This window comes from Podarcis raffonei, chromosome 3, assembly GCF_027172205.1.
Source record: "Podarcis raffonei isolate rPodRaf1 chromosome 3, rPodRaf1.pri, whole genome shotgun sequence".
In the NCBI taxonomy this organism is placed as follows: domain Eukaryota; kingdom Metazoa; phylum Chordata; class Lepidosauria; order Squamata; family Lacertidae; genus Podarcis; species Podarcis raffonei.
Genome location: NC_070604.1, coordinates 63,058,616 through 63,084,890, shown reverse-complemented (window position 1 = coordinate 63,084,890; position 26,275 = coordinate 63,058,616). Strand labels below are relative to the sequence as shown.

The following is a 26,275-nucleotide window of genomic DNA, read 5'->3' as shown; positions in this document are numbered from 1 at the left end:
GAACTTGGCGGCCAGCTTCCCCCACTCTTTACTGGTGGTGGGTCATTGCCCTGTCATCCACCATTCCCTTGTCATAGTGAGCTGCCCAAATGGCACTAAATACACACATTGCTTAAGGATATTGGGGTGGCCAGCATGGTGCCTTCCAGGTCTTGTGAACTGCATTTTCCATCTTTCCCAATCATTGTCCCCATTGACTGGGGTTGATGGACATTCTTAGCCTTTAGAACTTATATAAACTCCATTCTAAATCAGCTGCATTGGTTGCCAGTTCGTTTCCAGGTCCAATTTAAGGTGCTTGCAGTTTAAGGAGTTTAAAGGTCTAAATGTCTCAGGCCCCAAATACCTGAAAGACAGCCTTTGTCCCTAAATATCAGGGGTCCCCAAACTAAGGCCCGCGGGCTGGATAATACCTGAGGGACTCGTTTAACCGGCCCGTGGCGACCTCCACCGCCCGCTCTTACCAGTGCTGCACTGCGTGGCTACCCACTTCCGGGTCGGAGGAGCACCAGAAATAGCTTGTGCGCATGCATATGAGCACGTGCTCCCCCGCCCTCCGGCCTACCGCATGATCAGCACTGGAGACACCGGCCCGAGGTGCAGTAAGTTTGCTGCCCCCTGCTATAGATCCTCTCATATGTTACAGTCAGCAGGAGGACTCTCTTGGTAGCCTCATCACCCTTAGAATTTGGGGGAGAGATGGACCAGAAGAGGAGATTCCCTGTGGTGACTCCTAAGCTGTGAAATCCTTCCCCACAGAGGCACAACTGGCACCTTCACTATTCATCTTTCTGTGAATACTGAAGATGCACTTCTGGCCTTTGACACCTGAGAGGTGTGTTTTCAGGGCCCAACCCATTCCTGTGAATAATTTAACAGTTTTTAATACTGAATTTAATTTGTTCTAATTCTCCCTGGCATCTGCTTGTGAAGAGCAGTTAATTAACAGTAATAATAGTAGTAGTAGTAGTAATATAGATGCAAATGAAAGGAACGACTAATTAAAAAGCCAGTAGCTGAGACTCCAAATGAATCTTAAAAGAAAAGAACAGATAAAGAAATGACTGATTAAAAATCTGGTAGCTGGAAAACAGTTCAGTATTACTTTTCTAGTTCATACTGGAAAGTCAAAAGAGCAAAATCACCACAAGTACAGGAAAATAAGACAGAAAATAACATAAAAAATTGGAAGAAGCTACTTTCACTGCAACAATTTTGCCCTGGAAATGTAGCCTCTGGCTTTGTGTTGTGGAGAAATCTCAACTTGCTTCTACATGTCTGATTTTACTGAGAACATTTCCCAGGGAAGGAAGAATAGGATGTGCATCAGTGTTGAAGACATTTTTGTTTCAGCAATTTTTTCTAACAGGATGAAAAGTCTCTGGGTGATCGTTTTGTGTTGTTTTTAAACTTGTATGTAGTTGTGTTTTGTACTGTTTTTTTAAAAATATATAATTGTTTTTATTATATGTTTGTAAATCACCTTGAAATATGTATAAAAGGTGAGTCAGTAACCAGCCAATCAATAATAATAATAATAATTTAGGCAAGCCTTGGAATCCATCCTTTTAGAAAAGCACTGAGTTCCTTAGACACTAACAGGAAACCAGACATTACAAACCTAAGTACAAAGTTAGTACCTTGTTTTCTACCACTGACAAACCACAGTCAAGATGGTTGTCTGAAATATTGGGCTGAATTGTAGCACTCTTACCTCACATTCAGATTCCCAAATCATTTTTTCTCTTTGGAAAACTCAACTCCTTCAGTAAAAGCTAACCTCCCCCCCAATCTACCTCATCTGAATAACAAAGACTAATGAACTGAAACATAGGAGCACTTCTTTGGCTCCAATAAGCAGGCAGCAGGCTTCCAGTGAGTGCTCCTCTCAGTAAAGATAGCTACTGTATTGTGTTTGCCTTTGTGGGAAGGAAGGGGAAGTAACTGCCCCTCCCCTAGCACTCTTAACACCCAAAAGTAACAGGTAGCCAATGGGCTTTGAGGATTCTAAATGAAGGGGTTGAACAGGGACAAACAGACCCAGGTAGCTACACTCACATGGTGATACCCTGTTGCCTTGTTATCTGGTTGCTTCAATTCAAGTTGATTTTTAATTTTGAGAACAAATGAAACTGAGTGATATAGTCACCTTTAATGGTATTTCTGCTTCCCATGACCCTTCAGCAATAATCTCATACTGGTGGAACTGCTCCTGTGTGATTTGATTAGTTTATTATTGCTTTCCTACCCCTGATGAATATTTCACATACATGCTAGGTTTATAAGAAACTTCAGCACTTCCTGAGCTAGTAGGTGGTAGCTGCAATTATCATATGAATACCAGTAATACCATGTCTAAATCTTGTTGCAGTGCTCATAGATATAATCTGAAGTGCCTTATAACCTTTAAGCACTGATTCCTAGAGTGATGCAAAGAGCACAAAGGCACTTATTGAAAGACTTCTTACAAGCATTCTTAACTCTGGTTCTCATTGGGCTTTAAACAAAAATAGACCTCACTGATATTGCCCATTGCCCAAGCCAAACATGTGAAGCATCCTCTGTGGGTTCCCCCTTTTTAATTTCTTCTTCATGCTCATGTCTGTATTTCACTGGCTTTCTTGTTTTTAATTGTTATTTGTATTGCTCAGCTGAGTTTCCTCATAACAAAGGTGTTATTTGTTAATAAATAAAAGAGATACTGTAGTCTGGTTGGATAATTCCAATGATACTGTGGACCAGCCTTACAGTTCTCAGTGTTCTTTCTTAAGTATTTGTACTATACATAAGCGGTTTATTTAAAATAAAAATCAACCTGAACGCTTCTGTAGATAAACTTCTAGGAATGGGATTTATAACCCCCACCCCCTGAGAAGTATATCTTTTTCATAGTCAGTATAGGCCATGTGAAGGTCTAGTATTTAGGTTTGTTAATCATTGTTCACATTTGACCTTGTGAAGTATGTAGAGCCCAGTAGGCAGTGAATTAGGCAAGCTGTTTAGTATCTCATTTCTTTCTGTTTCAGGTGTAGTTGCTTCAACTCTAGACATCACTATGATTGATAAAGCTGTTGCCTATTTGTTTTAATGATGGGTATTGGTGGAAATGGAACTTAATAGACATACAGCTGTTACTTTTGTCTTCCTGTCTCTATCTATTCTGCTCTTTTATCAAACCGTTTGATGTGCTTGGTATACCACAAATGGGTAACAGATTTATTGTGTTTGCTAAAGGACTACAGTGAAAAGAAATGCATCATTAGCCCCCTTTCAGTTCTAAGGGGCTAATGTTCTGCTAATCACCTTTCACCACAGAGCCCAACTAGAGGGAAAGTGGAGAAATATTTGATTGCATTAGCATGAGAAGCTGTCCTATCAATACCACCAGAAAATCCATGATGTACCTGAATTGGAAATTGGTCTGGCTCATTTATAGATCCAGTTCATTTGTCCTGTATGAAATTAAATGAAATCCCTTAGGAGGCAAACAGGAGTGTATAGTTAAATGGGAAGTAATCATTTGGTTCTTGGGCTGCTTACATGGCACAGAACAATGAGAGCACTTCAATTTTGGTAATTCACCTTGGTGATTAATAGTATTGATTTAAGCTAAGTGCAAAGTTCGTCATAGTGGGTGTTCACCCTTCTTACTACACCGTTTATCATATTATAATATGATAGAAAACAGTGGCCATTGGTGCATAGAATTGGGCTGTAAGCTTTATGTTCTGAAATCCATTCAAGGCATATTTAAGAACATAAGTCCCCAGACCAAAGGCCTATCTAGTCCAGCATCCTGTTCTCACAGTGGCCAATCACTGGCTACCATTGGCCAACCAGTATGGGAAACCCACAAGCAGGACATGAATGCAACAGCCCCGTCCCCACTTGTATTCCCCAACAACTAGCATTCAGAGGCATATTGCCTCCAGTACTGGAGGTGGTATACAGCTGTCAGGGCTAGTAGCCATTGATAGCTTGCTCCTCCATGAATTTGTCTTGTACCACTACAGTGAGTTCCATAATTTAATGATTTTTATTTATTTAGCTGTGAAGTACATCCTCTCATCTGAGAGAACTTGAGGCAATTTATGTGATCTTCCTCGGAGTTTTTATTTACAAGACTGCTGTAAAAACAAAACACAGTATTATTCATGATTGTGGTGTTATCTCCTAAGAGACGTGGGCTGCTATCTCATGAACATCTACCTACAAATAATCTTCACTGGGCCCGCTGTAACTTAATTCTGAGTAAAGATGCATAGAATTGTTCACAGTGTCTATACAAAAGACTAAAACCTTAAGCCAGAATGAAGCCAGTCTCCTTGTTTCTTATAACCTACCCCTTCCTCTCACAGAACCCCACGGTGGTTAACATTGAAAAAATACATCATTTAAAGCAGAACGCTACAAAAGGCAGCAGAAAATAATAATCAACATGCAGTGAAGGAATATTTTGCCCAATGTGGGGTTTGAACCACAACTCTGAGATTAAGAGTCTTATGCTCTACCAACTGTTATACTCCAGGCTCTTGCTGTTACCTTAGATATATATATATATATATATATATATATATATATATATATATATATCTCAACAATTTAAAACCTTACTCTGTGCATGGTGTAAAGTCAGGTTAAAAAGACACTACAAAGATAAAACCAGTTAAAACTAACTAGAAAAATAAGAAAACATACTTAAATGCCTGATGAAATAGGACTTCACTTGGTGAAGTTCAACAGGGAGAGGGTCTACCTGATCTCAGTTGGGAGGCAGTTCCACAGAATTGGGCCCACAATACTGAATGCATGGTTCTTGGTGGATACAAGCTGTGCTTACAAATGAACATAAAGTTTAGGTTATATGAGTTTTTAAAATTAACACATTAATTAAATTTGCGTATGGTTAAAAACAATATTTCAGAAGCAAGAAATATAGTTTTCAAATGATGTGTTCATGTGTTGTGTCAGATCATCCTAGAAGATCCATCCTATGTGGGAGAACAGGGGAGATGCCTCTTAGTGTGTGCCATCTGCAGTTTTTATAAGCCCTGGTATTAAAAAGGTATAAATGATCTACTGACTGCTTATTAGGGTGCACTCTTCAGTCAATTAAATGTTTGAGGGTTGTTTTTTAAAAATAATTACTTAATCTAACAAGTGTTACTAATGACACATTACTTTCTACTCTTGAATTATCAGTAGAAGTGTCTATAACTTTATAACAAACAAAATATTACTCTATTTTTAACAACTGAAAATATCCATTTGCTTATTAGATTCTGAGAAACTCTTTACAGATTCTCCCCCACTTTTTTCCTTTGAAAAATCAGCACAATTTACTGAATGGTTAGGGGAAGGAAGTGTTGTGGGTGAGAAAGACAGATGGCACGTTCACGAGAAAAGACACGTCTTCTATGTTGCCTTTTTATGATGCTGTAGGAGCAGAAGGTTGCTTGCTTTAATAATAACACAAAGCTAGCTATGTTACTAAGGAGAATTATGGCACTGAGGCTTATGCAGTAAATGTTAATGGATAGTACAGGTTTGTGGTAGGTAGCCTACCCAGAGACAACACCTTTCACTGTTTTAAAACCAACCAGTCCTGTCCTGTAACGTGAGTGTGGCCACACAAGAGAATCCAAGATACTTCTAATGTTGTTCTTTGTGAATTCACTTCTGGTGAAGCTGATAGACTGACAGGAGTGCAGCTAGAGAGACCACTTATGCCATGCCAAAAAGGAGAACACGTATCACAAAAAAAGCAAATGTAGATTTAGAAGTAATTACTATAATGTAAAGAGAAATACAGGGACGTGGGTGGCGCTGTGGGTAAAACCTCAGTGCCTAGGACTTGCCGATCGCATGGTCGGCGGTTCGAATCCCCGCGGCGGGGTGAGCTCCCGTCTTTCGGTCCCAGCTCCTGCCCACCTGGCAGTTTGAAAGCACCCCTAAGTGCAAGTAGATAAATAGGTACCGCTTTATAGCGGGAAGGTAAACAGCGTTTCCGTGTGCTGCGCTGGTGCTGGCTCACCAGAGCAGCTTCATCACGCTGGCCACGTGACCCGGAAGTGTCTCCGGACAGCGCTGGCTCCCGGCCTCTTAAGTGAGATGAGCACACAACCCTAGAGTCGGACACGACTGGCCCGTACGGGCAGGGGTACCTTTACCTTTACTAAAGAGAGATACAATACATATACCGTATTTTTCGCACCATAACACTCACTTTTTTCCTCCTAGAAAGTAAGGGGAAATGTCTGTGCGTGTTATGGAGCGAATGCCTACGGATGGCGGGGGGATCTGCTGCAGTCGTGAGCAGAGGATCCATGGTTCCCCCTCCTTCCCTCCTCCGTGGCTCGCTTTGAAACAGCAAAGCGGGAGAAGAGCCGCTGAGTGAGGAGGAGAGAGAGACAGAGAGCCTGCTTGCTTTAAAGGAGCAAAGCAGGAGAGGAGAGGAGAGGAGATGAGCCGCTTACACGAGTGTAAGCAGCTCCTGTCCGGTTGGCTCCTTTAAAGCAAGCAGGCTCTCTGTCCCTCTCTTCTCCCCACTCGCTAAATAACAGCAAAGATTTTTCAAGCAGGCTCTCTGTCTCTCTCTCCTCCCCACTCGCTAAATAGCAGCAACGTTTTTTCAAGCAGGCTCTCTGTCTCTCTCTCTCTCCTCCCCACTCGCTAAATAGCAGCAAAGTTTTTCACAAGCAGGCTCTCTGTCTCTCTCTCCTCCCCACTCCTCTTATAAGACCCTTCTCCTCTTAAACCCCTCTTCTGCATTATTAACAGCATCCTTCTCCACCCACCCCACACGTGCTCCTTGTCCCTTAAGTGCTTTTCCTTCCCTCCCCACTTAAAACATGGTTACAAAGCACGGATCCACACGGATCCTCAGGATTTTTGCACTGGGTCACCCCAAATTCACCATCAGATCACATAGCATGTCCATGGCTACAGCTTGCACCAAAAAAATCACGCACCCACTGTTGCCTGGGGCCGCAGTGGTGCAAAAACGTGGTTACAAAGCACGGATCCACATGGATCCTCAGGATTTTTGCATTGGGCTACCCCAAACTCACCGTCAGATCACATGTCTGTGGCCACAGCATGAACCACAAAAATCATACATCCACTGTTTCGTTTAGAATATTTTTTTCTTGTTTTCCTCCTCTAAAAACTATGTGCATGTTATGGTTGGGAGCGTGTTATAGAGCAAAAAATACGGTAGTATAAGAACACAAGGAGAGCCTGCTGGATCAGGCCAGTAGCCCATTTGGTCCAGCATCCTGTCCTCACAGTGGCCAACCAGATACCCATGGGAAGCCCAGAAGCAGGACCCAAGCATAAGAACACTCTTCCTCCTGCAGTTTTCAACAACTGGTATTCAGAAGCTACTGTGGAGGCAGAAGTAAGAAGACTACTATCCATAGCAGGGGTCAGCAACCTTTTTCAACTGTGGGCTAGTCCACTGTCCCTCAGACCATGTGGTGGGCTGGACTATATTTTGGGGGGAAAATATGAACGAATTCCTATGCCCCCAAAATACCCAGAGATGCATATTGTATTTTATTTTTAAAAAGGACACATTCTACTCATGTAAAAACACACTGATTCCCGGACCGTCTGCGGGCCAGATTGAGAAGGCGATTGGGCTGCATCCAGCCCCCGGGCCTTAGGTTGCCTACCCCTGATCTATAGTTACTTTCTCTGATAAAAGATACCTCTGGATTAGTATGTTGCTTTTGAGATGTGGAATCTTGCATTTAATTCAGCTTTCTGAAATTTATGTAACTGTGAGGAATTAGTTGGATGAGGAGGAGTGGTGGGAGGCACCAGCCAGGGAACTCCCAGAGGAGGGAGACTCAAAGCCAGGAGATTGGTGGTGGGACACTGACAAGAGGTCAGAGGGCAAAGAGTGGAGGGAGTTATTGGATGCTGAAGAGGCGATGGGATTTAGTGAGCAAGCAGAGCCTGTGACAGGGAGTAGTTCAGACTCAGAGGCTGAAGCAGAGAAGGGGTGCCCAGAGGCTGCAGAATAATCCCAGGAGTCTGTCTCCCAGGTGTTGTAAACCGCAACAAGCTCCCCTCACCCCTTGTATCAAGGCCATATGAGATGATGCAGAGTGGAGCAGAGTGGAGCAGAGATTAAAGGTACCCCTACAGCAGTTTGAGACTGCTTGGGAAACATCCGGCAGAGGAGGAGCCTTAGAGGGGGTTGAAGGCAGGGACCATCAGTCCTGGCCACTGCTCCATAGGGGCAGTACTTGCTGGGAAGTGTTGCTGAGTTGTATGCTGTTTCTTTTAATAAAGAGTTAACTTCCCTGCCAAACTCTGCTTCTTGCTTTCTGACCTGCTCTTGACTCCAGCCCTGACAGCAGCTCTTCATAAATAAGTTGTAAACTTTAAGCAAGGATACAAATCATGACTCTAAAGTGATGAATATGTCTAAAGGTAAAGGTAAAGGTACCCCTGCCCGTACGGGCCAGTCTTGCCAGACTCTAGGGTTGTGCGCTCATCTCACTCTAGAGGCCGGGAGCCAGCGCTGTCCGCAGACACTTCTGGGTCACGTGGCCAGCGTGACGAAGCTGCATCTGGCGAGCCAGCGCAGCACACGGAACGCCGTTTACCTTCCCGCTGGTAAGCGGTCCCTATTTATCTACTTGCACCCGGGGGTGCTTTCGAACTGCTAGGTTGGCAGGCGCTGGGACCGAACGACGGGAGCGCACCCCACCGCGGGGATTCGAACCGCCGATCTTTCGATCGGCAAGTCCTAGGCGCTGAGGCTTTAACCCACAGCGCCACCCGTGTCCCTGATGAATATGTCTACTTATCATTTAATATTACTCCTACATATTGCTTGCAATTTACACTGTATGGATGGTGTAAATTATCGGATCACCAAAGGAGAGGAGGATGGCTAAAGGGTTCCAGAGTTCTAGGATGTTTAATTTATAAATATCTAATCCAAGAAACATTTCAGTTCTCCAGGATGAGAACTTACATGTAACCAATCACAAAAATGTTCTGGGAAAGGGGGGAAAATTGTATATTGTTATATCAGACTGTGTTCTGGTAAATTTTGAAACTCATTGAAAGTTATTCAAAGGGAGACAAGTTTTTCTGGAATATGATTTGCCTCTATCATTGATCTTTCCCTGTAATGTGAAATTGCACAGAGTGTTCGTTCTAAGGTTTTACTCTTTCTTCATGCATCGGAAGGATGATGCCCAGGAAGCCAGGCCAGTTCTGTATGTGAACTGTCTGCACACCTTATGGCATGTCCCAGAATCTTCTTTAATGCACAGGGTTCTTTGGTAGATGAGGTGATGTGGAACGACTTTTAAAAAAATGATTTGACTTTATTTTATGTGGAAGCATTACGTGGAATCTGGTAGACCATGGAGCGAAATACTGTGAACAGCCAGGAATCTAATGGCTCCGTTAACGGAAAGTTATAAAAGCCGCATAATGCTTCCCTGATGTATGAGAACACTTTAAAGGTGGAACCCATAAATGCAAAATATTAGAATTGTGCATAGCTCCCAGATGTGCTGCCAGTGCTGCAATGAGGAACCACTACTAGAAGAGTCCTCAAGATTCAGTTATTTATTTATTTCAAAGAGGAAATCCCTCCTCTTCTGCCATTTCCCCTTAAAGTACAGCCTTCTTGGAATAAAAGCTTAGATCTGTTGTTCCATAGCAAAAAAATGTTGCAAGTTCTTTTTCATTTCATCACTGTAGTTCATTTTCTAGTTACTGGTTTTGGAATTGGCTTTAAAAGCAACTTCTGTTCTCCAGGACAGCAGCTACCTTTGATGGTTGCTGAGAAAAGCCATCAGGTTAATTGAAAATATATTTGCAGTGCTGGAACTTTAAAACTAAGATTGACAAGCATATTTTTCACTCTTCCTTGCAGATATTGCAGTGGTGGAGATGAGTGATGCTTTCCGCCAGCCCTCCCTCTTCTATCACCTGGGAGTCCGAGAGAGTTTCAGCATGGCCAATAATATTATCCTCTACTGTGATACAAATGCAGACTCTCTGCAGTCATTGAAGGTAAGTGACGCTCTTGTAGCTTGAAAAGATTGAAGTGGGAGGGGACCTGAGAATTTCAGAGAAATGTCTTATTGCATTGAGTTCTATACGCTTACTCAATTCTCAGTTTTATTTGTCATCATGATTTCTTAACAGCTGGAAAGGAAAACTCAATCAGATGCCAAACATACAGGGTCAGTGTGGTGTGGTAGTTAGAGTGCCGGACTAGGACCTGGGAAACCAGGTTTCAAATCCCTATTTGGCCATGAAGCTCACTGGGTGACCTTGGGCCAGTCACTGCCTCTCGGCTTAGCCTACCTCACAGGGTAGTCATTTACAAATAAAAAATACTATGCTAAGGGAACCACAAAATGTCTTTCCAATTACTCTTGCTTTCTGTCAAACTGCTTCAAAGCTCAGTGTGAAAGAAACCTGGAACAGAGGTTTTGGAAATCGCAGTAAACACCCAAAAGGTATTCCACGTCTACTTCACTCCACCGTGGCTAATTTTCCTGTTGCATTAAAGTAATGTTTTAAAATTCTTGTATTCCTCCTCCGCCTGTCCACCCACCTGTCCCGCTCTTTTTGCCCGCATTGATTCCCTGTTGCTCTTTGCACCTTAAATGTTCAAAGGGCAGAGCGGCAAGAACTGACGGGTGGGACATGTTGAAGAACAAATAAAAAATTGAAATTAACTAGCCCACAGAGACTCTAGTTCAGACATACCCACAGAGTTGGAAGAAACCCAGTATGTCATTCCTGTGACAGGATATCCTAAAGCATCCAAGACGGATGCCCATCCAGTATATGCTGGTAAATTCAAGGGAGAAAATAGCAGTACTTCCCTAGGCAGAACAATTCATTGTTGCACTATAATTACAGTTAGGGAGTTTTTCCTAGTATCAACCTCATCGTACTACGCTAGCAAATTAAAACTATAGAACCATGGAGGGCAAGCCTGGGTGTGATGAGAGTGCTTGTACTATCTGAGCCCATGGGGGTCTGATCCTGCACAATGCATTACACATTTGCCTTACTACAGGTAGTTGACTTAATTTGACAGCGTATGGCATTCAGTTTTTGGAATTGCAGGAAGTAATGGCTGAGACACTGGTTTTACTACCCCACAGCTGGTTCTTCCATTCCACCCCCTCCCCACACCCCACAACTGGTCTCATTCCCTGTTTCAGAAACCTGTGGGCAAAAAACAAAACTGAAACAGCAGCTGATGCAAATATATGTAAACATACATACACCTTGTGATATATAGGAGCATCAAACACAGAACTGAATCAGTATGGGATTCTGAGGTGTAGCAGGCTGCCGGTAAAGATTTCACTTTCTGAAAAGGACTATGGAGCTTGGTTGTGTTGGAATTATTACTGTGGTGTTTGTGGGTGGGTATGAGGAGGGGGATTGTTGGTTGTTATGAGTGGGTTTTCTTGTTGATTTTTCTGTACAGTCATACCTCGGGTTGAATACGCTTCGAGTTGAGCACGTTTGAGTTGCGCTCCTCGGCAACCCAGAAGTAACAGAGCGCGTTACTTCCGGGTTTGGCCGCTTCCACAGACGCTCAAAATGATGTCACACGCATGCGCAGAAGCGGCGAAAAGCGACGTGTGCGTGCACAGACGTGCCGTTGCTAGTTACGTTTACTTCTATATGCGAATGGGGCTCCGGAACGGATCCCGTTCGTATCTAGAGGTACCACTGTATTTGAAATATTACTCCTGTATTTTGGTTTGTTAGCTGTCTTGATTTGTCTGGGAAGTAGGTGGGATACAACTGTTTAAATAAAAGTGAACAAAATCAGTTCTAACCACAACTCCTCCCTCTGCACAAGCATATACCTTATCTTACTTCAGGCCTACAAATACTAAGCTGTTTGGACTTTTGAACAGATGAAGTTATGTAGCTAACCTGTGGTTTCCTCGCATCCCTTTTATTGTGTCATTCAGAAATAGTGTGCAGCATCTGGATGTTTTTAAGTCCTTCCTTGCAGTCAATTCAAAGGCGTGTCCATGGCAACTGACAGCACAGCAAGATATGCATAATGATAACTGATGAATATGAGTTTCCCAATAATAGCAACTAGTATTTAATATATTGGATAAAAATAGTTGTCAAGTAGCTGTGCCGGCGCAAATCTTCAGAATGGACATTGCAATGGATTTATTAACAAATAACCTTGGCTGGCATATTGTTGCAAATTCAACTGCTATCTTGCTAACAGGAACTGGTAACATTTGCCCAGTTTTGTATCTAAGGTTGCCACAATTCCTTACTCCTGCACCTTCAACAACAGTCTGACATGTAGCATTATTAATCAGATTGATCAATCGATCTACTACTTAATGCCAAAAAAGGCTTCTGAATGGTTTATAAAATTACATAAAATTACATTACATTTAACACGGTTAAAATGTACAGCATTTAAAACGTAGAGTAAGACCATTCCATGAAAACAGCACGGCAGTTAAAGCAGGAGACTAGGTCAAGAGAATGCCTTTGTAAACAGGTGTGCCTTCAAAAAACAGTGGAATGCCAGTACAGATGGGGCTCTCATATTTCTGACACTGGTGCTAACGTCGAAAAAGCCTGCCTTCAAGTCACCACCAGTCCATAAACCAGAATGGTGAATCTTCTCCTGTCCCTTTTATCTTCATGTTAGGGAAAGTGTCACTTTTTAATCTCTGTGGTCCAGGCTGTTGTTAAAGGCACAAGAGAAGGTTCAGTAACTGTATCTGTATCTCTTGCACTCATTACAAAGGGAATTTCTCCCTAGGCAATGGAATCCCATAAAATAAATGCAAAATTCCAAGGGCAAGTTCTGTATTAGTTATCATCTGCAATTTATACAATTGATATCTATCTTTTTTTCTTTATAGGAAATTATTTGCCAGAAGAATAATGTAAGTATGTTTTTCAAAAATAGTAAATTGTGGTATGAATTGCCCAGCGACTTAGCTGAAGGTTTAAAAGTATGCCACTCAGTTTTCTCTGATACACCTATTCCATATATCTCTGTTACTCAGGTCAAAATGCCTGAATTTCCAGCAGCAAATACTAGAAATCGCATTAATTAACCTGTTGCTAGTGCCATGTTTACCACTTCACATTGTCTTTACCAGGTTTTCTACAATTTGTCTCTTCTCCCTTCACACAAGCAAACTTCCTTGATTCTTACCCCCATGCATTCCCTTCTCCCATTCCTACTCTTATTTCTTCCCTTTGGCTTGATTTTAAGCAAGTTGCTTTCCTTTTCCTGCTTTTGGAAACTATGTACAGATAGATAAGCTTCCTGCTTTTACAAATGCCCAGGACTGATAAACTGCATTTAGCCCACAATTCCCATACAACATCCTCAGGACACAAGGAAAGCTCTCATGATCAGACTAGAGGCTCCTATAGTCTAGCATTTGGTTTCTTATGGTTGTAATCCAAACATCAGATGCTTCCAGGAAGCCACAAGCAGGTTGTTGCCATTTGTCCCTCAACTTCTGAGATTCAGAGGTGAACTATACAACTGTTGACTGCTCACCTAGCCAAAGGCTTGTCTTGAGTCTTTTTAGGATTCAGCAATTTGTTGTTGGAGCAGAATGTGGAAAGTCAAGTTAATTTGGGGACGTGGCAGAAGAATTGCTCGCAGGCTGCTTTAAAATAGTGCCCAAAACCATATAGGATTGTGGAGAGTGGTTCTGCTTTCAATGAGAAGAGTGGTGAAAAGGGGGTTCTAGCAATGACAATTTTAATCTGTTTTAATATTTTAACCGTTGTATGTTTGTTTCACCTTTCTGTAAACTACTTTGGGGTTTCTTGTTTTTACAATCAAGTGGTGTATAAATTTTATCAAACAAACAAACAAACAACAACAACAACAACAGGGAAACACTTGTTCCTCAGCTTTTCAGAATAACCATTTGTCAGCTGAATATGGTTTTCTTTCATATTTGCCTCAAACTGTTGGAACTGATTAGGAGGAAGGAAGCTGGCCTTGTGGGTTTTCTCCTTTGGTTGGCATCACAATTATCTAAACTGTTCCGTTTGTCAGATGGAACAGTCCTCCTTCTCCTCCCCTTGTGTGATGTTCAGGGGGATCTCTCAACCCCCTCACCTAGCCAGTATTGGGGAGAAAGGGAGGGGAGTCCCGTTGTGTGAGTAGCAGTCCTTCCACAAGACTTTGACTGGCTTTGACTTTGACTCATTGGGTGAGTGCATTCCCAAAGCACTTTATAGACAGCTGCAATCATGCAAAGGAGGAACAGTAGGGAAGATGGATAGGATATTTTTGTTTTTATTCTATATATTTTGTGGCTACATCAGGAACCGGAAATGTGTTTCAAAGAGATTATATTTTAGAAACAAGATGCAGCAGGCTTCTGGATGTTTCCATTATGCAGATATGTCTTTCGATATTGAAGTGTTTTGTGCTGTTGAAACCTTAATATGCTCTATCTCACATGAACAGGTTAAACTGGTATCCTCTGGACACCTGTCATAATTCTCTATAATGCAAAGTAGAGTAACCTGCCATATTCATATGTTGCTGATCTCCAAGTCCCATCACTCCCAGGGATGATGGTAGTTGGAGTTCAACAAAAGCTAGAAGAGCATAGGTTCCCCATTCGTGTTACAATAGATATGCACAACATGCTGTTTTTCAGGGGATCAGGTCAAAGTTGTTGAGCTTTTTTTTAAGGAGGAGGAAAATGTCAACATTGAGTAAAGGAGTAAGGGGAAAAGTTGCTCACCAAAAGATCGCTAAGGAAACAATCTGCCTCACAGATTGTTACACTGATCATGCGAAAATGGAGGCCGGGCCGAGGGGCTGGGGCAGGATGCTCTTATGCCAACGCAAACTAAAAGGAGCCCATGATTGACCAGAACCTCCCGGGAATCAACCTGTCAATCCCCGATTGACCTGTTGGACACCCCTGCCCTAGTGGAAAGCTATTCAAGGGTCACGTTTTAGACATGCAATCATGCACCTTTAAAACACATACACCAAGAGCGATTTCCTGTGGAAACAAAGTCATGTTTTAATTCTTAGTAATTCCACTCAGGTTTCACCTCCTTGAGAGTTTTTTTTTAAATAAAAAAACAAGGTTTGTAGTTTAAATTTTTAAAAAGCTCTTCAGCAGCCTTTATCATGACTGTGCAAAAGGCAGCAAGGACTCAGCAATCCCAGCAGAAGGCTGCAAATAAGGTCAGCACACAGCTGAACTGCAAGCATTGCAGTTATTTGAAGCCTCAAACTTCAAAATGCAATCACATCCTGAATATTGCATGCATGAAATTGCATAATGTATGGACTGCTGTTTTCATATTTGCAAGAAACGCAAGTCTGCTTAGGACTGTCCCCCTTCTGTTTTGATTTTCGTGCAGCAGATATTTGTAATTTCACCACATCAAAGCTCTTAACCCTCTTAGCAACTCCCTGATGAAGAGCTAATGGGTGGAAGGGGATCCAGAGGGCTATATGAAATACAAGTGTAGGCGAGATTCCTCACCCCTAGCTTATCACACTCAAAACAATTGTGAGAATTGCTCCACTAATGAAAGATGAGAAAGTTTGTCAACATTTCAATATCCTGCAAATGTGTGTTGGTCTTATCCCTATTAGATAGCAAGCTAGATAGCAATCTGTCTATTTTTCTCCTTGTAAAAGTGGACACTCTGCTGTATATTTGTATTAAGCACAATATTAGCACATGTTGACTTGATTGCTGAAAATTATGTGAGAAATGGGCTTAATAGCATGCTCTAAATTTTGCCATCTGTTACAACTGTTTGAACGGAAAACCCTGCAGAGAAGTACTTTCAACAATAAGTCTTACGCAATACAGTTATTATGGATGGTCTCTGAAAGAGACACAGCAAGGGCTGTAGAAAAGAGAACTGATTCATCACCGACTCATCACCACAATAATATTGGCAATTTCGCTATCACACTAACCAAGCATAAGTACTGGATGACGTAATTATGAATGCTGTGAGATTACCACCTTGTCGTGGTGTAGTGGTGACAGGCTCAATAATGAACGTGTCATAGCTTCTCCAGAGCTGGCAGGATCTTTATAGCCAAGAGGAGTTGTGATTATTGCACAGAGAGGGAATATAGATAATACAACTGCTAGCTTGTTTATTTGGAAATAAGTCCCAATGTGGCTTAAGGAAACAGGACTTTGTAATTCCAGTCTTTTGCTATAAGTTCTCCTTAGGGTTGTTCGTATTTCAGTAACAGAAACTAGATATCTTCTGAGATTTCCCTGTAACATTCCCTATAGCAGTATAACGCTGATAAGGACACCACCGTAGATATACTAAGAAACTGATCTTACTCTGCTTGAGCTCTCTGACACCAAAATGAAGTTTCAACCATAATTTCTAAAATGTGAAAGCTCACAGTGTAGATGGGGACACCGAGGGGCACATGCAAGCCCCACCCCATGTCCCCCTCAGTTCCTGGCCTTCCCTTTGTTATATGAAGGTGTGCAGAGGGCTTCTTTGAGTAGAAGCCCCTATAGGCCTTCCACACACAACATAGAGATGGTTAGGAATTGAGGACATAGGAAGGTTGAGGGCAGTGCTTGCATCAGTACCTGTCCTGCCCCGAATTCATAGATACAGAGGTTTGCCTGAATACTCAAAGCACCTGAACATGGCATTAACATCCATTGTAAATAACCTACCACGTGGACCTACTTCTTCACTCAGTCATTAGAAGCCCACCTTGCTTGCTATCTGAAGTGTCATGGGTGATACAAGGTAGGGCTGTTTGAGTAGTTGTAAGGACTGAGAAATTCCCTCCTGAGGGAGGTACATTGAGCTTCATCGTTACTAGGGAGGAGAGAACTATTAAAAACATACCGTATTTTTCCATGTATAAGACTCCTTATGTGGGGGAGGAAGGGAAAGGAGATAGCCGCTTTGAGACTCCTTAGGGTAGTGATAAAGCGGGATATTCTTCTTCCCCCATGTATAAGACACCCCCTGTTTTGGGGGACTCCAAATTAAGAAATTAAGAAAACACCCTTCAGCACTACCCATGTATACAACGAGCCCCAATTTTAAACCAAATTTTTTGGTTTAAAAACCTAGCCTTATACACAGAAAAATACGGTAACTGTTCCAATGAAATTATTTGCTTATTTCATACAGTTTATATATTGCTTGATTGTAAGAAACAAACAAACAAGCCCCCACCTCAAAGCAGTTTTGTTGATCTCTTTGTGATCCTTGTGGTTAGTTTTGCTTTTGCTGTTGGGTTAGCAATGTTTTATTGCTCTGTTGTTGTCCGGGCGGCCTTGCAGATCCACATGTGTGGAAATGTGAAATAATAGGAAGTTAAATAGTAATCATTCAGTGTACCACTGAGCTTGCAAACAATATCCTTTCTTTTTTTTTAACTACTTACAAACCCAAACCTGAATTGTTTTAAAGCAAATGTGAGCCATCTGCAACCTTTGGTCTAATGTTATGAGACCCTCAGCTCTCAGCCAACCTGTCTCCCCTCCCAGCTGGACAGAAACACATAGAGAGATAAAATAAAGATGATGGAAAGAAAGAAAGAAAGAAAGAAAGAAAGAGAAAGGGCTGTGCACTGTCCTCTTTGGGCTTTGCCCCACTAGCTGCTAGCTTTTGCCCTGACTGCAACTGGCATGTGGTCCTTGACAGATAACCCCCCAAGGGATTGCTGTAATAAACAGAAAAGCATTGAACATAGATTGCACTGGGTTATAGCTAACTAAGTCATACTCAGATCAGACTTATTGAAATGAATTGACATGTTATTCAAGTCCATTGATTTCAATGGGTCCAATGGTTTAGCTTTAATAAAGCATTCTCATGCCGTAATTCATACAGAGTGTATATTTTTATTTCTCCTGCAGATGTGCACTGGCAACTACATATTCGTACCATATATGATAACTCCCCATAACAAAGTCTACTGTTGTGACAGCAGTTTTATGAAAGGACTAACTGAGCTGATGCAGCCCAGCTTTGAACTTCTGCTCGGGCCAATATGTTTACCTTTGGTTGACCGTTTCATTCAGCTTTTGAAGGTGGCACAGGCCAGCTCAAGGTAAGGATCCTCACCATAATGCAATCTTCTGCCAAATTCACATGCGAAATCCTTTCAAGAGGGGGAAGAACATCAGTGAGACAAGTATAGCATATGGTAGTAGCATCCAAGGGATGATGATCTGTGTGTTCTTAGGTTGTACAGTGAAGTTGTCCCATTCAATCAACGACTTCTGCTTGTCCAATTGCCCTTCCTCTTACTCTTCTTCCATCCCCACACACTTCCCACCATTCTACTTTAGGGTTGGGGAGAGTCCCAGAACAAATTTGTGGTGTGTGCATGGGTAGGAGATGGTGGGGATGTTTTACTGCACAAGCGTTTATGCAAATGGAACAACTTTGTCAGGTGCAACCTTGTGCGTAGGAGCATTCTTTGTATTGGGAGTGACCTGGGTGGGGTGACGTTGTTCCTGGTTAAGCTGCTTGCTAGCAAGGCCAATGCACCCCAGCTGTGATATCACTGAAACTAGAAAGAACCCACAATCCTACCTCGCCTTCTTCAAAAGCTCAATAATAAATAATAATAATAATAATAAATTTTATTTATATCCCGCCCTCCCCAGCCGAAGCTGGGCTCAGGGCGGCTAACAACAATAAAACAATACAAAAGTACAACACAAACAACACTCTAAAATCATTCATTATAAAATTAATTAAATTCAAGCCACTGGCCACCATTGGGCCAGAGCTCTGCGAAGATTGCCGAGGGAGGGAGTCAGGCTGTGCCCTGGCCAAAGGCCTGGCGGAACAGCTCTGTCTTGCAGGCCCTGCGGAAAGATGTCAAGTCCCGCAGGGCCCTAGTCTCTTGTGACAGAGTGTTCCACCAGGTCGGAGCCACAGTTGAAAAAGCCCTGGCTCTAGTTGAGGCCAGCCTAACTTCTCTGTGGCCTGGGACCTTCAAGATGTTTTTATTTGAAGACCGTAAGTTTCTCTGTGGGGCATACCAGGAGAGGCGGTCCCGTAGGTACGAGGGTCCTAGGCCGTATAGGGCTTTAAAGGTTAAAACCAGCACCTTAAACCTGATCCTGTACTCCACCGGGAGCCAGTGCAGTTGATATAGCACCGGATGAATGTGATCTCGCAGCGAAGACCCCGTAAGGAGTCTCGCTGCAGCATTCTGCACCCGCTGGAGTTTCTGGGTCAGTCTTAAGGGCAGCCCCACGTAGAGCGAGTTACAATAATCCAGTCTGGAGGTGACCGTCGCGTGGATCACAGTGGCTAGGTCAGGGCGAGAGAGGTAAGGAGCCAACTGCTTAGCTTGGCGGAGATGGAAAAATGCCGCCTTTGTTATAGCTGCAATCTGCGCCTCCATGGAAAGGGAGGTGTCGAAGATTACACCCAGACTCTTAACGGACGGTGCTGGCACTAACTGCGCCCCCGCAAGAGATGGGAGTTGCCCCCCCAATCCCATATCGTCCCGTCCCAGCCACAGGACCTCTGTCTTCGAAGGATTTAGCTTCAACCGGCTCCCACGTAACCATCCAGCCACAGCTTCCAGACATCTGGTCAGTGTGTCTGGGGCCGAGTCAGGATGGCCATCCATCAACAGATAGAGTTGGGTGTCATCGGCATACTGATGGCAACCCAGCCCAAAACTCCGGACAAGCTGGGCGAGGGGGCGCATAAAGATGTTGAAAAGCATTGGGGAGAGTATCGCACCCTGAGGTACTCCACACACCAAGAAGCTGAAGGGAGTACCTGAAAAGTAAAAGGTGGGTCTGGGAAGTGATGTGAGGTGAATTTTATGCTAGAAAATTCTCCGGAGAATATTCTCCACAAACTGTAAATTCTAATGTAAGAACCAGTTTTATAACTCACATTTTTAAAATCTAGTAAATAATAAGTCAAGCTGTGATATTGCTGATGTAAGTAATGAATAATGATTTTTTTGATCCAGTTACATTACTGGGCATTGTGTCATTCACTATTGGCAGTTCTGAAATGTGAGCTACAGAAAAATTAATTTTTTTTAGTTTTAAAAATGCTATTTCATTTGATGAACATTTGAATTTGTATGTATTTCAACTATATGTAATAGCCTTTTTTCTATTTTGGTGTGACCTGATTCTTAGCAATTCTGCATCCCTGGGCACACAGTGTTTTGTTTTCTTTTGTTTTGTTTTGTTTGGTTTTTACAGAAAGTAGCTTTAATGCTTTGTACACTTAAAGTACCTAGGCCTATACAATCAATTTCAAGTTTGGTGCAAAAAATCAAAGAATGTGAATTCACTGCATTGCCCCATTGAATAAAAGTATCTGTACAATTTTTGGTTGCCATCTGAACAAGTTTACCCATGAATAAACATGTATATTAACTAATTATATAATTTTCAATGCATTAAAATGTATATTCTCTTATTTTAAATGAAATTTCTCTAATATTCTCATTAATCGAGAATATTCTCCAAAAGATTATTCTCAAGAATTCAACATCACTAGGTCTGGGAGGGGGAGAGAGACACTACTTCTTTTTGTACCCCTCCCATTGAAAATGAGAAGTTGCCCCAGAAGAGCCTTGGTCTCTACAAGAAAAAGAAGTGCACAACTCTCTCCCAGCTTCCAACATCCCTTACCATGCTGAACTATGTATATGAAACATGGGATGTGACTTCTGTTCATGCATCCCGTGATTTGAAAATATTTTGTGTTCTTCTGAATTTAAAGGGATGAAGCATGTTATATGGCTGCATTACAGAAGTGATCAGCTTGCAGTTTCTTGCATTCAATCCATATATGCAGCTCTTTATTGCAGGGTTGGGGAATCTTTGTCCCTCCAGTGGTTATTGGACTATAACTCCTATCATTCTTGACATCACCTTTCATTACCTTGATTCGTCTTCCTGGTTCTCTTACTGCCAGTTATAGTCTCCAGTAGCAGTAGAAATGAAAGCCCCACATTCGTACTTCATCGTTGTGTCTGCTGTAGAATTAGGTAGTCAAGTAGCTGTCCTTAAATATTCAGGCTTAAATTGATAGTTTTCTTTTCCATTCTAGTCAATACTTCAGGGAGTCAATTCTTAATGATATCCGAAAAGCACGTAACTTATACACAGGAAAAGAACTAGCCACAGAACTGGCCAGGATACGACAACGGGTGGATAACATTGAGCTTCTGTCTGCTGACATTGTGATAAACTTGTTGTTGTCTTACAGAGATATTCAGGTAGGCTCCTATTGTTTAATTTGAATGTATTGCTCCTATTATTCCACCGACATATTTCTTCTCACTACTAACATATTTAATCCATTATAACAAAATCATACTCTGTGGAGTGCTCCTGTTCACTGTTCCTAGAAGTCAGATGTGCCTTCTTCCACAGATATTTCATTCGAGTTCCACCTCCCAGCCAGTTTTCCACACACCCCTGGTCAGTCAGCTTTCCGTGGCTAACTAAACACACAAGGCCCTTATTTCAGAGGAGGCTTGCCCCCATTAAGGTTCCCCTGCCAAAAGGTGTTTTTCTCCTACTGTAAGTCTGTATTGATTTATCATTTGGACGTTTGCATTCCTGGTGGGGTGGGGGAGATATATGTTTAACAAATAAATAAGGTAAAACCTTTGTAGGTTTCCTGAGCCTGCTAATACTTCCCTCTAGAGCAGCAGTGGAGAACCTTATTCCTCCAGGCCTCTCTTATCTGCCCTTACAACACTTCCCAGGCCACACTCCCTCAGTGGCCTTGTTTCCAATCCCTGGTAATTTTTCATGGTTGAAATGTGTCCTACAACCTTGGTAATGCCTACCACACAAAAGTAAACTTTGCATTAGCTTGCCCACCCACTTTTGTCTCTCAGCCCACCTACCATTAGGCATGTGGCCCTCAGAAGCTTGCACAGAAGGGAATGTGGCCCTTGGGTTCCACACCTCTGCTCCAGAACACGGGTTTTGGCTACATGAGCAGTGAGTAGCACACACCCCTGAACATCAGAAATAGAGGGAATTAATATCTGCTGCAGGCACCCATTTCTGGAAATTCTCAAAGCAAATGCTTGACCAGTAAATGGATCTGGGTCAGCTGCTGCTTCCAGTGAAAAGAGCATGGTGACGCATGCGGGGAGCTCTGGACAAATGGCTCACTGGCACTTATGTCTCACTGCAGAGTGAAAGCACTCATGCAGTTGCCAGATTTAAAAACAGAACTTTGTTGCCATGGCAACTTTGTGTACATCTATGCCTAGGTTTGTGGAAAGGGGTGGGTGTATAATGGCTAGGATTCTGAATTCCTTTAAAAAAAGTCTATTATATTATGCATATTGGAGAAGACTGTGTTAAGTTTGGTAGCTGGGTTATAAAGAAATTATGTGACAAAATTCCATGCCTATGCTGGGACTTTTAGTGCAAGCTGAAGGAGTCCCAGTGCAACATAGGAAGTTCTCTCATACTGACTTAGATCCCCTTTCTTGCTATAGCACTTCACAAAGTGGATTGGGGGGGGGAATCACTTTTCTAGGGTTAACTCTACAGAAGTGCCATCTGATAGTATGCAAGGAACTACTGTCAGATTAAGCTGCAGGAGTCCCAGTGCAACATAGAAAGCTGCTTTATACTGCCTTGCTCCATATTGCCCCCACTGACTGGCAGTAGCTCTTCAGGGCTTCAAACCAGGAATATTCCCAGCCCTATCTGGAGACGCTGGGACCTTCTGTATGTAAAGTGAGTGCTCTGCAACGGAGCTGTGGTCCTTCATGTACTTGTTCACATGCTCCTGTGATGGTGTTTAAAAACCCCTATTTGGAGGAGGGTGAGACAGGAGAGCTCACTTGTGTCTCCTTGCATCATTCTAAATGAAAACTATTTTAAAATCCGTCTATGGAATCCTAACAGCCTATGGTAGTGCTTCTGCTCAAACAGTCCGTGTTCTGCTTCCTGTGCCCAACAAAACTTTATATAGAAATCCACTTCCGGTATGACAGGAGGAGCTGCTGTTCAAGTGAGAGCTCTGGAATGATTATATAGCTATGTGCCCAGGAACTGCACATTATATTTTCTTGGTTTCTTAGGCTGCTTTCACACGAACCCACACTGACATCCTTCATTCACTTTTTATGGGGCATCCAGACAGCATCATTGTCAGCCTGTTGCATTTCAGTGTTTTCTGTTAGCATCTAATGTTTTTTAGACCTGAGTTGCATTTTATTTTGTTTTGTTTTTTGCAGTAAAGCAACAGCCTGTCTACTTTGGAGATGCAAGGCATTATTGAAGCTTTTCAAAGGCTCTTGTGCCTTTTAACTGAAACATTTCCTCCTTGTAAATTCAGTCTGTTTTTATTACTTCCTGATAAATACAGGTGGGGGGATTGGTGATAACTAGCCTATGTTAATTGCCCTTTGAATAACCTTTCTTAATTATACCTGTGTCAGTTTCTATTCCTGTGTGTAGAGAAAGCTTTAATTATTCATTTTACCTCATTTGTTATTTGCTATTAATAGTCCATTTTCCTATGAAAAAGAAATATGGCTTAATTATGCTTAATTCAATCACCACCTGCAGCCCATTATTTTTTTCAGTTCAGGGGCACATTTGGAATTCTGGCACCACAGAATATGCATTTCACAAAAGAAAAACTGGTGATGTTCAGAACCAGCCCACAAACACACAAAAAGGCATCAAGATCTATTACTACCCTACCAACCAATATAACACAGACTAAAAGGGCGGCAACCCTCCCCCAAACCCTCATTTTGTTGGGTGGGCAAGTTGCCTTGGTAGGTGCTGCATTGGGGACATCAGGCTTAAATTAGTGTTTTTCAAATGAACAGTGCAATTTTATACATGTCTGCTCAGAAGTAAGTTGGTGGCAGTTGAATGGAAGCAGAAAAAGGATGGTTGAGTAAAAGCTCTTTCATTAGATAATGAAGAACATTATGATTATAGTGTCCACTTTAACTTGTGCCTCTTCAGGTGCAACTGTTAAATCGTTTTGTCATGTCAGAAGTGCACCAGGAAAGTTTACTCTTATCTCCCTTTTTTGCTATAATGACTTAAATAAATCCTTTCATTCTGTTTCTTGGAAGGATTATGATTCTATTGTGAAGCTGGTAGAGACATTAGAAAAACTTCCAACCTTTGACTTGGCTTTGCATCATCACGTGAAGTTTCATTATGCATTTGCACTGAACAGGTAAGATCTTTCCTTCCTAATGAAATTTTGTTGGTTTCATGTAAGTCATTTCCTTAAATGTTCCTTCTACAAAAGCTTGAAGCTTTTCTTAGCTTTTTCAGTGGAACTTCTTGTTTGAGTCATATGTCTCTTTCTGCATTTCCCTGCCTTCTTTACTTCATCTTATTCTTCCTTCACACCCTGGGAGTTAGATTTGGCTTTCCATCTGTGTGAAAATCGGTATTTAACTTTACTTTCTGCTCATGATTATGAAAGCAGTTTGATCAAACAGAAAACATGAAGAGACGATTGTTGATTGAACAATCCATGAAACATACTCAAAAGCATAAAGTACAAATCAGCACAATTCTGGTCAGACATGATGTGCAGCATGCACACTGACGTACATGTGCACAATGTACTGTAGGCATGTAATTGTAAGAGGGCCTTGTGCCCTTGCAAGAATACAGCATGTCTTCTCTGTGGCTGAAAGAATTAGCCTGTATGAATACTCTCTTAGGACTAGAATGGTAGACTAAAATTTTGAGCTGTGGTTCTCTAAATTGTGCACGAGGCAAACTGGGGGCATGGCAGGGCGCAGTAGGGCCTGTAGAATTGCTAAGAGAAATGAAATCTCTGTGTTGCCTCTTTAGTATGTTAGTCACTTGGTGACTTACCGTATTTATGATCTGAGCCTTCAGTAATCAAATATCATTAAGGTTTCATTGCACCTGAGATGGAGGCAGTTCGCTCACTTAGAGCTAGCCTAGATATCTACATCAATGGTGTTCCCTGGTGGAAACTGGAATGCTTATGACTTGAAGGTCTTAATTTACATAATGAATTGTGCTAAACAATTTAGCTAAGTCATATCTATTCTGGTGTGGAGTTTTTGATACCTGGCTATATCTGTCTGGGATAGTTTATGGGCCAAAAAATGAAGCTTAGTCCAGTCAAGACAGAGGTTTTGTTGATGAATTGTGTGACCTGTGCAGTGGTGTTCAACTTGTTCTGGATGCATTCCCTCAAAAGGTTTTGGAGAGCTGAAACACCCAGTTTTGTTACTGGAGACCAATTGGCATCTATGCAATATAGTACCTTTTACCAGCTAAGGCAAGTTCTCCAGTTATAACTAAAATGAACCCTCTGAGGAAGAGCCAGTTTGTTCACAGCATGTCTGATGCAAAACATTTGTTGGAATGTCTCTACATTGAAAACTATTTTTCCTGCACTTTTTGGCTTGCATCTACTTTTATAGCTCAAATTGGTGCCTCCCCGTGCTTTTGCCTTTGGATCAGCAATGATTCCCCTTGGAGGGAGAGAATACCTGGCTACCAGTCTCCATTTCCTAGTAACCTCCAAATTAGACTGAAGTATGTGAGGTTTCCTCTGAAAACATTTCAGAAACTTCAGTTCAAAACAGAGGTGCTTGACTATTAATTGGGAATGGCTGTGGGAAATAGTTGCTTTGAAAAATGAGAACACTTGCTGCTATTCAGTCACCAAGCACAGTCAAAGGTTCTGTTGCTTTTAAAAGCTCAAAACAGCTTAGGACCCAGACACCTCTAAAAGACTATTTTTCCCCACCTGAGCTGACCAAACTTTACAATCCTCATCAATGACCCTTCCTTGAGTCCTTCCACTCTTCTGAAGCTGAGCTGGTGGTGACTGTTGTGTGCTGTGCCCTCAGTTGTCCCGTGTGGAGGTGGAATGCCTTTCCCATGAGGCTCACTTGGCACTGAATCTGATGTCCTTCTGACACCAGGCAATGATTTACCCAGACCTTCCAGCATGTCGGTGAAGCTGGTTTAAACTCAGGGTTGGTTTTTTTACTGATTCTGCTGGGTTTATGCTTGTATTTGTTGGGTTTTGTTTTAATGTTGCATTCTACTGTGCATGATACTTTTTTTTATTATTGTTGTGAAACAGTCTTGGGAGTTGTTTTATTCACCTTGCAAATTTTGTAAAATGAAGGGAAGCATATAAATATTTTAGGTAACTAAATATTGTCACTAGAGGCTTGCATCCTTGTGACGAATGCAATGTTTAGACCATCTCTTGTTTG

At 42.1% G+C, this 26,275-nt stretch overlaps 1 protein-coding gene across 4 annotated transcripts in view; it reads left to right on the top strand.

Moving 5' to 3' along the window:
• The window catches only part of MAP3K5 (mitogen-activated protein kinase kinase kinase 5), a 102,461-nt gene that overhangs the window by 25,369 nt on the left and 50,817 nt on the right, over positions 1-26,275 (top strand). For all 4 annotated transcript variants that reach the window (XM_053382022.1, XM_053382019.1, XM_053382020.1 and 1 more), the window contains exons 2-6: positions 9,908-10,047; positions 12,915-12,938; positions 17,919-18,112; positions 21,106-21,274; positions 24,125-24,231. In XM_053382022.1, coding sequence (XP_053237997.1) covers positions 9,908-10,047; positions 12,915-12,938; positions 17,919-18,112; positions 21,106-21,274; positions 24,125-24,231 — 634 coding nt within the window. The remainder of the gene's footprint in view (positions 1-9,907; positions 10,048-12,914; positions 12,939-17,918; positions 18,113-21,105; positions 21,275-24,124; positions 24,232-26,275) is intronic.